Raw genomic sequence first — 15,896 nt, 5'->3', positions numbered from 1 at the left:
CACTCTGCTTAGTCTTTCTCTCTCTTTTTTTGTGTTGTACTTAAGTAACATGCAGGATAACATTACAAACAAAGTACAAAATTTGTATTTTATTTTTGGTAAACAAGACAACACAACTCAAGCAGGCAAATATTGCCTAGGTATTTACAAACTAGCATGAAGTAGCAGTCTGTGGCCAATACACTACACACTGGCTTCACCTTCCTTTTATCTGTACGAAATCACTAAGCCAATCTGTACATTCTAAAAAAAAAAAACAAGATGGTCCCCGTCCTGTTACAAGACATCGAAGTCTTCATCGGTCCATTCCTACAAAAAAGATAAAGCTTTAGTTTCCTCGTAATAAAATTGATGAAAAATGAACTGTTGCTCCCAAGAAACTGACAAAAGCAAAGGAGTCGACTTTTACCTCTTCAGTAACAAGGGGCTTTTTAACGACGTGGTCATCATCTTCATAGCCATGCTTTCTTTTTCTGGAAAATATAGCCAGAATACATCCTTCAATCAAAATGATCTAATTATGTAGAGTCTAGTTTTAGCTTTACATCATTCCTATACATTTCGGAGCATGCCAGTACATTCCTTCCTCAGTATCCTCCATGTGTAGGTTTAGTCTCATTTCCATGCATCGTGTAGATTTTAGTTGACAACCATCTCTTCAGTACAAGGTAGGTAGTAAAAGATTTTCAACTTGATCATTGTGTATTTACAGTATAAATTGGTGCTAGAATAAATTTTAATAGAGAACTGTTTCAAAAATGTATTTAATCCCCAAAACCTTTACTGGTTATTAGCATACCAATAATTCAGTCTTATGTTGCCATGACATTTCTGTATTTTACAGACCTGAATGTACCATCATGGCTGCAACCATTCAGGTGCTCTGAAGATCATCCACTGCACACGACTTCATAATGGAGACATTTTCAATATTCAGAAAGCAGGGTATATCTTTTTTTTTTTTTTTTTTTACCAAAAAAAAGTTTCTGAACTTCAATCAGGGCAAAATGCTTTAGGGACTTCAGGAGCAGTGAGGATCTACAATATTTTTCAGCTTCCATTGGAACATTTTTCCCGGCAAGCTTTTAGAAAATATGCTGAGGTCTGAAAATTCAGCCAGGGAACAAGCGCCTGAACTACAAGCCTTAGGAAACCTGCACTTAAAAACCACTGTGTAAACCTCTTCCCATGAGCTGTCCCTGATACAGAGCACTGATCCTATCGTACCTTCCTCTCCTGAGCGGCTTTTCTTGATTAAATGCTGCACCTCTGCTTTCATCTCGAAACCAGGCGTCTGACTGATGGGCGAGCGAGTTGCAGAGATGGATAGAACTTTCAAGAGGACAGATATGGACATTGCCATTCCTCTGTGCATGTGTTTACACTTGATAAACTGCCCCAATGTCTTTAAAACCTAATCTGGATCACATCATGTTCTGTTGCTCTCGTCCCAAAGGAATGCAATAGTCACTGGGTGTGATGCTTCAACTCCAATCCCCAGTGCTAACCGCTTCATGGACACTATTTAAATCAATAGTAGTGTTTATGCATTTATGCAAGAAAATGGCATTAAAGTATGTTTTGTAACACCGTCTGTATGCTTCATGGCATCTTGTTTGTAAATAGTGTGCTGAGGAACTGCTTAGAAACAGATTTGCCAATGCGTCAAATTATTTGTGATTTTCTCCGGTTTGATTTGTACTCAAATTTTTACTTTTGCTCGATTAGCCACGTACTTACCTCCACAAACGTGAGATTTCACTCTTATACCAAAATGTTTTAATAACCGTACTGTAGCTTAGCGGTGTTCTGTGAGCGGACCTTACAAACTGAGCGACGCTGATGTTATGTCTCCCTTGAATTTCTGAAAGCTGTTTTTTTTTTTTTATTATTATTTTTCTACCTGATGAGCAAAGCAAACTTTTGCATCTAGGTTATGAGAGACTGACCAGGCTGAATAAAACTGTTTGTATCATCACACTGGACTCCAGTTTTTAAGATTTCTGTGTTTCAATAACGCCACCGGTACGTGATACTCACAAGTTTGGGTTGCTGATGAACTCTGTATGAATCCGTTCCAGTTTCTGTTTGCAAACGTTTACTTCTTCAGGTTTGGGAAGCTCATATTCCTTGATGAGAGAAGCAATTCCTAAAATAGCCAAAAAAAAAAAGTCTCAGACTTTCATATTAAAGTTGATCTGAAAGCAATGTTTAAAAAAAGTGATGGACAAAATCCTTACGTCTCATTACTTCGTACATCTTGGAAAGTGTCTCCTTGTCATCTTTTAGAGCCATGCATTCTGTAAGATACCTAAAGTAAGCAGCAGAGCATTTCTTTAAGATGAGGGACAAATATGAAAAGATCATTTTGGTGCGAGTACAATTATTTATCTCTGTGCGCACCTACATATACTGTACAATAAAACCAGTCTGGACAACAAGACGGGTTACAACTGAAAATGTAGTCCTGAACTCCAGAAGATGAAAATTATTAAAAATGTTTTTCACAATGATTAAAAAACGGTTTACTAGTACAAAGGCAAATCAAGTATATCATTATAATGCAGTCTGCTTCTTTATCGCGTCTATAGTAACAATTATCACAGGCATCCGTGTAGAGGATGCTTCTCGTGAACATACACCTGACTTTTCTAGCCACGTGGTTCTTCTCTAAACTGTTACCATAAAGTTGGAGGCACACCATTGTATAGAATGTCCTTGGATGCAGAAGCTTTACATTTGACTAATGACGCAGCGATAACAGGGACTTGCAAAATTCGCGGAACTACTTATAACAATTAACAGGTTTTCATTTTACCTCCAAATGATTTTTCCTTAAATATTAGATCATCACTGCATGTGTAATTTACAAGACAAAGACAGAATTTGGCCGGAGTGTACAGCACATCACTGATTTTTATTAAAACTCACGTTTCCATTTTGAGGCCTGCTCGTGTTGCGCTGTTGAGGACAGCCGTGAGGGCGATCTGAGATGGAGAGAACAAAAGACCTGCGTCCGTCATTGCTGCTTTGTTGATGAAGTCTTCTGCACTTTTTCTCAACATTTCTGGATTCTCCAACAGTGGATACCTTGTCTGGAAAAAGATGACATTTAACAAAACATGAATGGCATTATGAAAAATACTTCTAAATTTACAATACTTAAAACACAGAAAATGGTTTCTTTGTATAATGGGGTTCATCATTTAAAAACATTTTAACATACACTTTGTGACCAAACGTTTGTGGAGACCAGACCATAAGATTCATATGTGCTTTTTGAACATCCTATTCCATATTCAGTCCCCATTTGCTGTTATAATAACTTCCATTCTTCTGGAGAGTTCCCACTAGATCCTGGAGTGTGCTTGTGGAAATGTGTGCTCATTCAGTCACACAGGCTTTAGTAAAGTCAAGTACTGATGTAGGTGAGGAGGCCTGGGGTGCAGTCAGTGTTCCAATTTAATCAGAATGTGTTTAATAGGATTAAGGTCAGAGCTCTATAGAAGGCCACACAAGATCTTCCACTCCCAAACATTTCAACCATATCTGGAGTTTGCTTCAAACACAGGGACATTGTCATGTTGGAACAGGTTTGAGTCGCCTAGTTCAAGTGAAGGGAAAAGTTCATGCTCCCGCATCCAAAGACATCCTATACAATTGTTTGCCTCCATTTTTGCCCATATAATGTAAATATAGCATGTTATTGTTTCTGTAGTAACAATTAAGGCAAGAGATTTGTAGAGTACACTTCAGATGAATAAAACTTTTTTTGTCCTTAATGGAAGAAGTTTCTGGTGTTGATGCGTTGTAATAGGGGTTTGTAGTTCCTCAGCAACATGTCAATCTGCATTGTTTTTTCCTCATTAACTTCACAATTTAAAAAGATGGACAACAGATTACGGCTGGTATAAATTAAGCAATAACAGGTACTCGTTTGGCAAATTGTCTTACTTTCAGGTCTATGAGAAATCCTTCGAACGGCCGATATGGGTTGTGTATGACCAGATGGAAATTCAGCTGCTGGATGAGAAGTAGCTCGTACTCCAGGATCTGCTCCAGAGCTTTCTCCTGAGCTGCTGGATTTTCCTGAAGATTCCCCACAAACTGAGTGCTGGAAACATTAAACTCATCCACCTTACAGGACAGGTATGCACAAGTCAGCCTACAGGAGATGGGAGACAAGCATCGTTTTTTTAATAAATCATTTAGTTCTGTTATTTTTTCCCCATCAGGGCAGTTTTCACCAGATCTTTTTTTTAATGCAAGGTATTTTGACAGTATATGTTAAGCCTAATGATGGTGTACTTTAATCAACTAGTGTTTTCTATTTATTTTTTTAATCCAGAATAATATTTAGTGTGTCTTGATCATGACAGATAAAGAGGTCACTATTACAGATATATTTGTTTCATTTGATGAATTGTATTGAAATATTCATTAATGGCAAAATGCCTTTATGTACATTTGTTTTGCCAATTTCATGTGCATATCTAAATCTATTTCTGTATAATGTGTATGGATTGGTGTCCATTCAAATGTTTTAATACTTACATTATAGTCCTCGGGTGGTACTCCATTAAAGAGTTGTTTAAATAAAATCTTCGGAAATACATGCAAGCCGTGCCCTGAAACAAAAAAAATAATATATAAAACTTTTGGCGAGTTCTAAACGAAAGCGCAAACCTGAATACTGATCACATGCAATCAGGTATAAAATACTAGACTAAAATAAATTAGATCTGTATCTGTGTGAGTAAATCAGTGTGCTGGTTCAGCTATGTGCCTGAGAGAAGATAATGGAGGAGAAATTGTCTGAAGCAGCAGGATGCTTACAGAACCTGTATGACTCAGTGCTGGTGAGTGAGAAAGCTTTAATTATTACCACTACTGATTTTGGCATCACAGGCTTAAACACTGTACAGAAGTCGAGTAACCTCTTCTCATAGTGCTTAAAGAGCACTTTCTCTTCATGGGGATCGAGAAACATGGACTCGCTTATTCCAGGCTGTTAAATGCAAAGAAAAGGGACAAACTGTAAAATCAAACCATTAGTACAACAATGTGGCAACCAAGCCACTCAAACACATATCCGCATTTACAGCTCCAGACAATTTACATTTAGTTTAGATACTTAACTGTACCCAACAACTTTAACACTGTGGAGCGATGTGAGAGATATAAGCCCAAGTTCCTTTCATGATGCTGCAGAATCACCAATCAGCATTTAATAACAGGATTATCAGGGTTGCTGTTTGTGAACCTGACTGTTCTAGGTGAAAATATGCCACAGGCAGTATGATATTATTTTAATAGCAAATTACAAAAATAAAACCTAGTATATTTCTGCAAAAATACACAGTACAGAACCATTTCCACTGTAGAATCATTTTCAAATAATTAGATCATTAAAAGGGTGCTGTCTTTTCCGTTATTACTTTTCTCACGGCTTGGAAATGTTAATATTGGTGGAATCTGTATATTGTATGCAGTCGAAGAGAGTTACATCTAAATGTGTGAAAAACAAGTTGTACATTGGATTTACATTTATGGAATTTAGCAGATGCCTTTATCCAGAACAGCTTACTATTAGGCAGTTGAGGGTTTGAGCTTTGCTCAAGGGCCCGGCAGTGGCAGCTTGGTGGTGCTGGGATTTGAACTTGCGACCTTCCCTGCCAGTGTCCATTACCTTACCTACTGAGCCACCACCTTCCACAGATGACAATGTGGATAACTCTAAATGCTTAAGGGTGCTCAAAAAGGAAATCGCCTAATATCATACTATATTTGATCAAAAGTCAAGTGTTCCTGCGCCACTCAAATCCATCTTCACAAGCTGTTCATAACACTCAGCAATAGTTAGATGTATTTTAAACACTTCTTTTTTGCGCTAATGCTTTTTTAGTCAAAAGTATTATGAGATTTAAAAAAAAAACAGTAGATATAATTCATGCTCATAAAACTTAGATCTTACCAAAAAAAGAATCAAAGGTTTTCGGTGGTATTTATCCAACTTAGTAAGTCAATGCAACTGGCTAGAATCTTAGTCTAAATAATGTCCTGTTGTGTTGAAATAACTGCAGCTAACAAACACATTCATCCCACATACAATCCAAAATATATTTGGGAATTAAATATATTTTCCCCTCTTACCTTTCGCAGACTGAGAGCTTTGGCACGAAACTTTTGATTAGACTCGAGCCTCAAATGATCCAAGTTGGCCTCTTTATTGAAAGTCCAATATTTCTTTTGGGAGCTGTTGTGGTACATGGTGGAGGTGCTGAAAACAGGAAACAGAATTAGGCCTTTCAGTGAGTAACGCATTCAATTTCTAGTGTTATTAATTTTTTTTGGACCGATTACATAAATTAGGCTCATTTATACACAAACTGTGTGTAATCGTACAATCCATATGTACACAGGTATACACAATGTGAGTGTTAAATCTGTCTATATAACTGCACTACATGGAGATCGAACTAATGCCAGGCTCATCTCATATATTTACTTGGGAACCATGTGTACATGGACTATTGTGTGCATATCGCCTGATATTCCAAACAAGAGATAATACTGTCTCTATATTAAAGAGTAACAAGCTCAAACAATATCTTACCTCTGGCACAAACTTCTGGTTTCTGCTCTTGGACTTTTTCAGTGCTGTTACGAAAGGAAAGATATTAACACAACACAACACACGGGTCACTTCTTCGCTAATGGAGTACGAAGTTAATTGTACACGCACTGCCACCTAGCGTGTCGTTTGCGTTGTAATATAAAATATAGCACGGCAAAATATTAAGAAAATGTGATTTACAAAAAATATATATGTATTATTACAAACCAGCTACAAGTTTGTTCGCGAAATCACGTATGAATAAAGTACGTTTTGAATTGTTTAAAATAGTCGCATGAAATCGACGTCACAATAGAGTACCGTTGTCCCGCCTCCTGGAGTATGATTTGTTAGGATGTTGTTGACCCCAGTATTATGATTGGTTAGTAGTAAAACACCTGTCCAATCGTAATTCATTGAAGGGAATTCTTCCGGAAGTATTGGTGCTGGAGGAAAAACAAACCGCGCCATCGCTCTAGACAACATGTCTTCGGGTAACACGTCTTCGGGGAAGAGAAGGTTCACGATAGAGGACAAGCGGCGGATTCTTGAGCTGTATGACCAGCTCCCTCGGATGAGCCAAAGGAAGGCGGCGAAAAAACTGAACGTCGCTCCGACTATGCTTTGGACGCTGATCCATAACAGGAGCTGCGTGTTAAAGGGCGAGAAGATCAATCGTGAAAAGAATAGGTGGGTGGGCTACGGCAGGTCGCCGAGACTCGAGGCGAATATTTGGAAATGGATCGATCAGATGAGTTTAGAGGGAACCCCGATAACAGATCTGATGGTTCACCGTAAATCAATGGAAATTGCGGCTCGTATGGGTATCACGAGCTTCAGGCCGAGCCCCAGGTGGTACAGCGGCTTTAAGAAACGTGAGGCGATCGTGCGTGAGAGGTATCGCGTCTACCCCGAAGTAGATTTGGACCATCAGCCTGATGAAGCCGGATCCCACGACGTCATCGCCCCCTGCTCTGTTTCTCCACCTCCTCTGGTTGAACCTCCCGAGGAACCGAGTGTGGACGGAACCCTGGAGGAACGTGTTCTAGATACCACCGAGACAAAACACCTATCTGTGGAAAACAGCCCCACGATCTTTGTCAGCCACGTGAACGGCAACATGCAGACTGTCACTGTGCCCTCACTTAACCAAATGCAGGAAGCCATGAAGACTTTGGCCACAGGCTTGTTATATCGAGGCTTTTGTGACTTCAATCTCCTCCATCGGTTTCAGAAAGAGGTCGCAAACGTTGTGAAGAGATCAATGGCGCAGGGCTGCCAGGACGGTTTTGTAGCCTGAGTGCAGTTTCTCGAATACATGCTGTCTCTTGCATTTCCCTTCGATTCTAGAGTGCACTTTTAACCCCCTGTGCCTTCTATAGTGTGTTATCTGAGCTCCATCATGTTGAAGTGCATTATGGGATTACACTGACAGATATCCTGGATATACTTTGCAGTGTTTTTGGACAAGATGGAAAGACTCAACAATGAGTCCACTGTATAGTTAATAGGGCATAAGTTTGGAAATTCAATGAAGCAACATGTTGGACTTGACAGTTCTTGTACATATATGGATTGTATGGAGTCCATGTATGGCCTAGTTTACTGCTTCAAGTGTTCACAAAGCTGTCCCTGAATAAGTTGTCCAAAGCAATGCTATTGTTTACTTTAGGATGTTTTTCAACAGCTAATTTTTAAAACATCATGTGCGTACATACTCAAAGCCTATATTAGGTGAATTTTTCTTTGATTTTTGATTTTTATTTTATTTAACTGCATTCCATAGACAAAATCTGACACTGTTGTTATATAGCTACACATACTGTGATTGCATTGTACTGTGCTACTTATAAGTCCTTGATTTGATAAATGGAAAGATTGGCCTGCTCCCCCCAGTCTCAATCTAAACATTGTTTTATTATTATATTGTTATTATTTTTTTAATTATTATTACACCTAAGTTAATTTACAGACGTTCCTGGTTTGAAAAAAAAGTCTACAATGTGCAGGACACACGGATGATGTTTCTCTTTTTGTAGGTTGTTTGCATATTGTTCTCACTGTTCGACGATATTGTATTGTAACGAATATGTATTTTTTTTCCTGTGCAGAAATATAGAAACATTTTGCTAAACAACTGTGAGAAATTGTTTTTATAAAGAAAAGAATGAAAAGCCCTTCTTGCTTGTGGCCACGTGGGGGAACTGTTTTCAAGTTTTTTTTTGTGTGTGTTTTTGTTTTAACTTATTGATATGGAAATATACATAAACATGTTTACAAACTATGGCATATTAAGTATGATTCATTTTAATTCACATATACTTATTTAGATGCTAAAATACTTATTGTATACATTTTGCAATATGAACTAGCAAAAATAGTGTTGAAAGCTTTAGGTTCATATTAAGCTTTAGAAGGGGGTCACGTTATCGATGTTATAATCCTGCACATCTGTCTTATTTTATTTCATGTCCTCCCACTTTATTACAGCTTGAACATTTGCAAAACATGAATACAGATTGTTCAGATTTTCTGAATGTCTGTGATTTGCTGGGGCATGTGGTGCTAATCGGAGATTGCTCAGCATGTTGAGCGTACAGTGGAAATTCATTTTGACTTGATGTATTGCAGTAGTTATAATAGGAGATGCTTCAAGCACAGTGCTTTCTCTAAAATTTAACTCGTATTGTGGCCTTTTTTAAGTCTTTCTTTGCAGATTTTTTTAAGGGTTTATATTTAAATCTGTCAAATGCTGTAAATGTTAAGTCCTAGTATCAAATCATAGGTTTTTCCCCACACATATGAAAGTATAAAGAACAAATATCTATATTATTACATGTCACATGATTATAGTTAATTAAAATAAAATTAGACATAAAAGAATATTCATAATAATATGTGAGCATATGCATTTGTTAAAAAAAAAAGACCAAGCCTAACTGCTAGGAGCTTCATGTTGATTCTATCTGCAACAAGATAGAGAAATTACCAACCCCCCATTTGAGTAGCTCTGTGTAGCCTAATTTGCATAAACATGAGTAATTTATGAATAATAAATGCACCCCTATTCGGCGTGATCCATTAATTTGCATATCACCATGCCACTACAGTTATTTTTTCTGTGTGCTGTGCTATCATGAAGCACCAAGAACCTGCGTTTAACAGAACCAAACCGCAGGACTGAAAAGGGTGAGTATTTAAAGCTTTTTTACTTTTTTTCCATATCTATTCTTTTTCCTCTGCCTCTTCAATTGTGAGCGTTTGTGACCATTTCAATTTGCAGACTTGAATTAATCCGGGTAGATTGTGTGTGTGTGTGTGTGTGTGTGTGTGTGTGTGTGTGTGTGTGTGTGTGTGTGTGTGTTTGCAGTCTTGTCAGTCTGTACAGTTCCTAGGATGCATATGTGCTCTATTGCATAAACATGAACTCGTGCTGCATTATTGATGAGACCCTGGTTCAGCTGTATGGATAGCCAAGAAGGTGTCCCGGACAGACAGAATGATGTCTTTGGTTTATTATTTGCCCGTGTCTCGCTCTGGGATTCTTCAGCGAGGGTGTCAGATGCATTGTTTTCTGGATCCCAGGCACTTCAGCTGTAGCTCTGAGTTTTAAAGCGACCTTTGAAGAGTGGCTTCCCCACCGGGAAAGCGTGATCGGACAGAGCAGTCACTGATGGATAGCGTTTACCTCCTGCCACCTTATATGGTCGCTCCTTTCCAAAACCGTGCGAGGTCATTTGCATGATCTATTTGTCATACAGATAGAGTTTTCCCCGGTGTCAGCAAAGCCCATGTAGATTTGATGTAATAGCAGCCATTGTGGAGGTGGATGCTGATTGGGGCCAGAAAGGTCTTGCTGATTGTGGTGTCGAGGACACTTCTGACTGTTTTTTGATTGGGCGACTTTAGATGCTATGTTTTAATAGAGTGTTGTGCTCGGTATCAAATTGTGTCTGTCATCTTGATCCCTGCTTGCTCTCATTGATGTTTAAGCCTTCTTTCATTTCTTTAATGACACGCCATCTTTTCTTGTTATTTAAAGTATTTACGTGAGGCACAGCGGACCAGGGGTGGAGGCTGAATGAAGAAAATGCAGGAAGCGAGTGCTGCATTACTGTCAGCGTGATGAACAGCCGTGTGTATGTGCGCAGACACGCCAGGAAAATCAAAGACAAGCATATTGTGACAGTGCTGGATCTGGCGGTGGGCTCAAATCAAATCAACAGCACTGTGATAAACTTGTGTAGTCGAGGCGGTGTGTAGGTTTTTTTTTCCTCTCTTTTTTTTTCTCTCTCTTTTTCATTTCCCTGTCCTTAGCATAAAAATGTGTTGTGAGTAGGCGGACCGAACGTGCCTCCTTTTATCAGGAGAAATTGACATATCTGGTTTGATGCCGGATCTACAGATGAACTGATGAGCTGGTGCAGTGTGTGAGCAGTGATTGCTGTGCTGTGCTGTCTCTCTGCGTACTCGACCGCGTTTGCAGCATCGTGAGACTTCACGGCAGCGTCAGCCCTAGTCCTCAATGGTTGACTGAGGGAGGTAGTTATTTTTATTCTGCCCGGTCCCTCACTGTCATTCACAGCAAACTTATCTGCACAGATTCTGATGAGTTCATTTGTGATGTTTCATAAGAGATTACACTCACCTGATTGAAAAACGTTATAGAAATCACGATGCTTCCGAATATAAAACAGGTGCCACCTTTACTTGTTTATTCTCAAGCCATGAATTTTTTATTTTTTTTACTTTATTTCTTTCTTTTTTCCACAGCACATTTACATTCTAGATTCTGATTGGTCAGAAGGTTTTGATTAATCCTCTATAACTGCACCTCTGAAGCTCTGAATGGAATTCAAATAACGTTTATATATTAATATACTAGACTCATTTCCAATATGTTGTCATTATTATTTTTTTTCTATTATTAATATTTCTATAGTAACAGCCTGTTCACATGGACTTGGATATAAAGACTAAAAAAAAGTATCTGCTTATAGAATTGTTACAATTATTTGTCTTCACTGTAGGTTGTAAGAAAGGACGGAAAAAATATACATTTTATAGCTGCTGTAATGTAAGTGATAACAGGTATTCATTTGTTTTACCGACATCATACTACACGAAATGTAACATAATTGCAGGAAAAGTCGGAGGCTTCAATTAATTAAAGGGGAAAAATCTGCTGTGGTATGAAAGCAAGTAAACACTTTATGATGTGCTGTTGTTGGAAACTAATCACATCACCCAGATGTTCATTTTTCCATAACAGCAAATTGCAAAGACTTTTTTAAATAATACGTATATAATTTGTGAATGACGAGCTCTTTGGTACAATATTTGTGAAAATGTCCCAATATAAATATAAACCCAATAGAAAGGGCATCATTATAACCATATAATAATAAAATCATGCTGTGTGCTGATGGCCGTTATTCATCGAGGCATTATTTGGTCCAATTTTCTCAAACTGAATTTGGCACGATTCGCTGCGTGCACGTTTCTCAGGAACAAAGGCAGCTCCATGCGCGTGCACTTCGCCCACTCTTTATGCAAAATTAATGCCGAGGCCCCCACGACGACGTGATTTAATTTCTCCATCTCGTTCTCTGTTGCCCGTTGCCATGGTGAAGGAGGAGCAGGGCTAGTGTGACATTAGCGGGGACGAGTGCAGCTCTCCCCATGAATCCCAGCACCACTGAATTACACCAGCTCATCAAGCCTCCATTCTGCATGCGGACGACACTGGTGCCAAAGCTGAAAAAGCACCAGGCTTCCATAAGGCATTGTACATTGATGGCGCGTATTAAACTGTTAGCCACTCACAGGGAATGGATGATGATGATGATGATGATGATTTATTTGCAGACATCCAAACATTAGGCACACTCCTACTTGCTTGAAAGTGATGTCAAAGTACAAGTTTTTAAAGATAGCAGTCAGGTTTATTTATGTGCCACAGAAATGCCAGCAAAAAAAAAAAGTAAGGACTGTTTTTGCCAGAAAATGCCGTTGGCTTTTCATTGCAATAAAACAAAATATTATTGCATGTCCTCCAGCAATGACTCTGTTACTGATCATATACTGACGATAATGAAAGTGTGTATGAGTGTTTGTTTTGCTCCACTTTGTCTGCCAGTGCATGAATTAAGGTGTAAGAGTGGGTATATCTCCGGTTGGCATTAGTCATTCTATGGACACACACACACACACACACACACACACACACACACACACACACACACACACACATCTCATTCTCCTCAGCACGTGCTCTCCTGCCCCCATCCTTCATAATTGAGCTTTGTGTCTGCCTCCCTTCATTCTCAGACATTCTCATTTGCATCCCACGTTGGCACAGTCTCCAGCTGCACCGAGCAGGGCTTAAATGAGAAACACAGACCCACTTTACGTGACTAGCATTTTAAATATGCTGCTTACCAGCAGCTCCTCTGTCAGCTCTCCACACACACATATACATATACATATATACACACATGCACACATCATTCAACAAAAAAATATACCAAGTGGCCATGCTGCATCAATTTACTCGGCCCCTGCTTCATTCCAAATTATTAGTGAAATAGCTTTGAAGTGGAAAGCAACAATAGTGTGGTATATAACAAAATGCTGTAATGAAACACGAAATAATATCAATGTAATTAATAAAGCTGTCTAAAACTGTATTTTAAAGCAAGCTTATTGAAAAATCATTTAACAGAATGCATAGACTTAGATATAGATAAATGATTAAGTACGTAGTGCACTAATCCTATTGTAATTGTAGGTATTATTATTAGAATTTATTTTAGTTGTATTATTATTATTATTTTTTTTTTATTCTGCAGTAAAACTAATCGTGCAGACCAAATTTGAAGGCCTAGAGACATAAAACTTGGCCAGATGGTAAAACTGAATTTGGGGAGAAGTTGAGAAAGTATTAAAACAGTCCAAAAAACATAAATCCAGAAATTTTTAGCCAAAGCTCATACACCATTTATTGTAGACTCTGAAGTGTATATCCTTGGAATCCTTGGGTCAAAACAAAGAAAATGCTTATTGACATATTCGCTCTACGAAGTCTGTTATTTCCACAGAATTGAATCATGTCCCAAACCAAACCAGTGCAGAAATGTTCCCCAGACAGTGAGTATTAAAAATTCTAAAAAAACTTTTAAATCAACATCTACAAAACATTCAAATTAGGCCTTTTTGCCTTAGTTGCTTAAACCCCAGTAATTGCTGCTTACAGCTATATTTATAATTATCATTATCATTATTATTATTAAAACATTTATTTGAATTATTTCCCAGAACAATATCATATTATTTTCATCAATTTCCATGTAGCTACTGGATATTGCAAAATCACAAATAAAACTAATATGGACCTCATTTAAATGAATTATTTGGTTCATTGTATTGCCAATGCACAATGGTTATCAGAAGAAACCCAAACGCAGTTCACACTCAAAAGTATGTACAGAATTCAGGTAGGTTAAGAGATCAGATAAAGTGGAACTTAAGCACCATTCACATTCTGACCTGAAAAGTGAAACCAATGTAAATAAACTCCTGATTATATGAAACTGCTTCATATAATATGGCCTAATTTAAGACATGTGGGTTTGGGCTGCATTAAACAGAAATCTGACCCCAGAAATTTTGAGGTATGAATAATTGCAAGGATGTGAAAAATAAATGATCGTTGTGCGTGTTCTGGTTCCTCAAATCTAATGTAAGTGTTTTTATCTGATTTATTTATAAAACCGTGGTAAATCAGATTAAAAAAAAAAAAGATTTGATTTGAGGACTCAGAACACTCAGAACAATCAGTGTGTGTGTGTGTGTGTGTGTGTGTGTGTGTGTAATAAGGTATAAGATAATAAGGTTTGGAAATTTGAAGCTATTTCTGTGTGCAGAGATATTTATGCAGTATGTACTCTAGTGTGTTTCTTAAGGTTCTACATAAAAAATTAAAAAACTTTTTGATGAGCTCATATTTGAAGCAACCACCAGTGTTTACATATACAGTACAGTCTTTATTATTATATTGACAATATTTTCCACGCACACACATTTACTGTGCTAGTCGGTTCTGCTCTGTCACTGTGTTTATTGTATCATTGTGTTTGCACATGTGCACTTTATATATTGTCCTATTTAGTTTGTGTTTTGCTTCATCCTGTCTTAATTTATGTTGTTTCATGTTACACCTTTGTCCTGGGGAAACGTATATATGGCCATACTGTTAATGGCTAAAATAACCATAAAATACACCTGACAGTTTACTTAACTTGATAGAACTGTTTTAGATTCTATATAAAATCCATTCCTAACAGTGTATATGATAAAATTATTATAGATTGGTGATATTATTATTAAAATGTGCTGTTGTGGCAAGAAATTCATTAAAAAACAAATATTATATCTAACTTTTATATAGTTTTTATACTATATACTTTTATTATAAGTAAAATTGAGAGTTAGGCATACAGCAGTTAGATATCACATTTAAGTATTAAACATTTTTATTAGTTTATTTGCATGGTATGATATATTATAGCATCACACCCTTAAATAGCTGAAGCCAAGCTAAGGGTCATTACTGCATCTCATTTACATTACCATATTTCATAACATTAGACATCTGATTATCTGTGCTATTAATCAGAAAAGCATGTTGGGAAAGATCCGTATCCTGCTGACAGTTTTGGATGCTCCTTTTTCCAGAACCTCCCTTTTTTTCCAATTGAACAGCAATCAGAGATTGAGTTCTGCCGTTCAGAAACTATCTCGATGTGGAAGTGTGGCAGGATAGAAAGAACCGGAAAGTGCAGGCATTCATGTGTGAATCCAATCCACCACAGTACACAGCTCCTGCCAAGTCTCCACAATGACCCTTTATATCAATGTAGCATGTCCACCGCTCTGTGCCTCACCAGCCTGAACTTGAGAAATAGATACGTGTCCGGCCATGCTGGAGTAATGTATGACCTGTCGGCTAGCGGTTCTGAGTTTTTTATTCTGTGTGTGTGTGTGTGTGTGTGTGTGTGTGTGTGTGTGTGTGTACATGGTACTAGGTATGAAAGATGTAAAAGGCCTTCTGGGGACATTTGCTGGTCCTTATAGGGAAAAACCCAATTCAATCAAATTTTATTTCTTTACCACTTTCAACAATAGACATTGCCACAAAGCAGCTTTACAGACATAAATATATTAAGAATATAAAGGTTTAATAAACGTAGCAATATACTATACGTTTCTTATATAAGCA

General features: G+C 37.8%; 2 protein-coding genes and 1 long non-coding RNA gene across 3 annotated transcripts; 2 read left to right on the top strand and 1 right to left on the bottom strand.

Annotated features, from left to right (window-relative positions):
* Positions 1-74: 74 nt before the first annotated feature.
* Positions 75-6,879, bottom strand: ccnh (cyclin H). Its single transcript, XM_046841407.1, has 10 exons — positions 6,617-6,879; positions 6,154-6,280; positions 4,886-5,008; positions 4,555-4,628; positions 3,955-4,165; positions 2,932-3,095; positions 2,241-2,311; positions 2,041-2,149; positions 410-473; positions 75-309 (listed from the first exon to the last, which is right to left on the bottom strand). Exons 2-10 carry the CDS (start codon positions 6,268-6,270, stop codon positions 277-279), a joined length of 966 nt encoding a protein of 321 aa, XP_046697363.1. The 5' UTR covers positions 6,271-6,280; positions 6,617-6,879; the 3' UTR covers positions 75-276.
* Positions 480-1,978, top strand: LOC124380436. The gene is made up of 2 exons (XR_006924676.1): positions 480-668; positions 845-1,978. It is a non-coding gene; the product is annotated as an uncharacterized LOC124380436 (long non-coding RNA).
* A 98-nt stretch (positions 6,880-6,977) lies between the features above and the next one.
* On the top strand, positions 6,978-8,552 carry LOC124380435. Its single transcript, XM_046841408.1, has one exon. The coding sequence runs from the start codon at positions 7,101-7,103 to the stop codon at positions 7,914-7,916; it is 816 nt and encodes a 271-aa protein (XP_046697364.1). The 5' UTR covers positions 6,978-7,100; the 3' UTR covers positions 7,917-8,552.
* Positions 8,553-15,896: the final 7,344 nt, after the last annotated feature.

The sequence above is a fragment of the Silurus meridionalis genome, chromosome 27 (assembly GCF_014805685.1).
Source record: "Silurus meridionalis isolate SWU-2019-XX chromosome 27, ASM1480568v1, whole genome shotgun sequence".
NCBI classification, from domain to species: Eukaryota; Metazoa; Chordata; class Actinopteri; order Siluriformes; family Siluridae; genus Silurus; species Silurus meridionalis.
Note: the sequence above shows the minus strand (reverse complement) of the source record. Positions and strands in the feature narration are given on the sequence as shown.

Bases quoted from the DNA above. Each gene is read 5' to 3' on its own strand.
- LOC124380435 (XM_046841408.1), top strand. From the start codon at position 7,101: ATGTCTTCGGGTAACACGTCTTCGGGGAAGAGAAGGTTCACGATAGAG.
- ccnh (XM_046841407.1), bottom strand. From the start codon at position 6,270: ATGTACCACAACAGCTCCCAAAAGAAATATTGGACTTTCAATAAAGAG. The intron at 4,629-4,885 runs GTAATAATTAAA...TTTTTGTTTCAG, and splicing joins TGATGCCAAAATCAGTAGTG to GGCACGGCTTGCATGTATTT. The intron at 474-2,040 runs GTGAGTATCACG...TATATTTTCCAG, and splicing joins TTCATCAGCAACCCAAACTT to AAAAAGAAAGCATGGCTATG.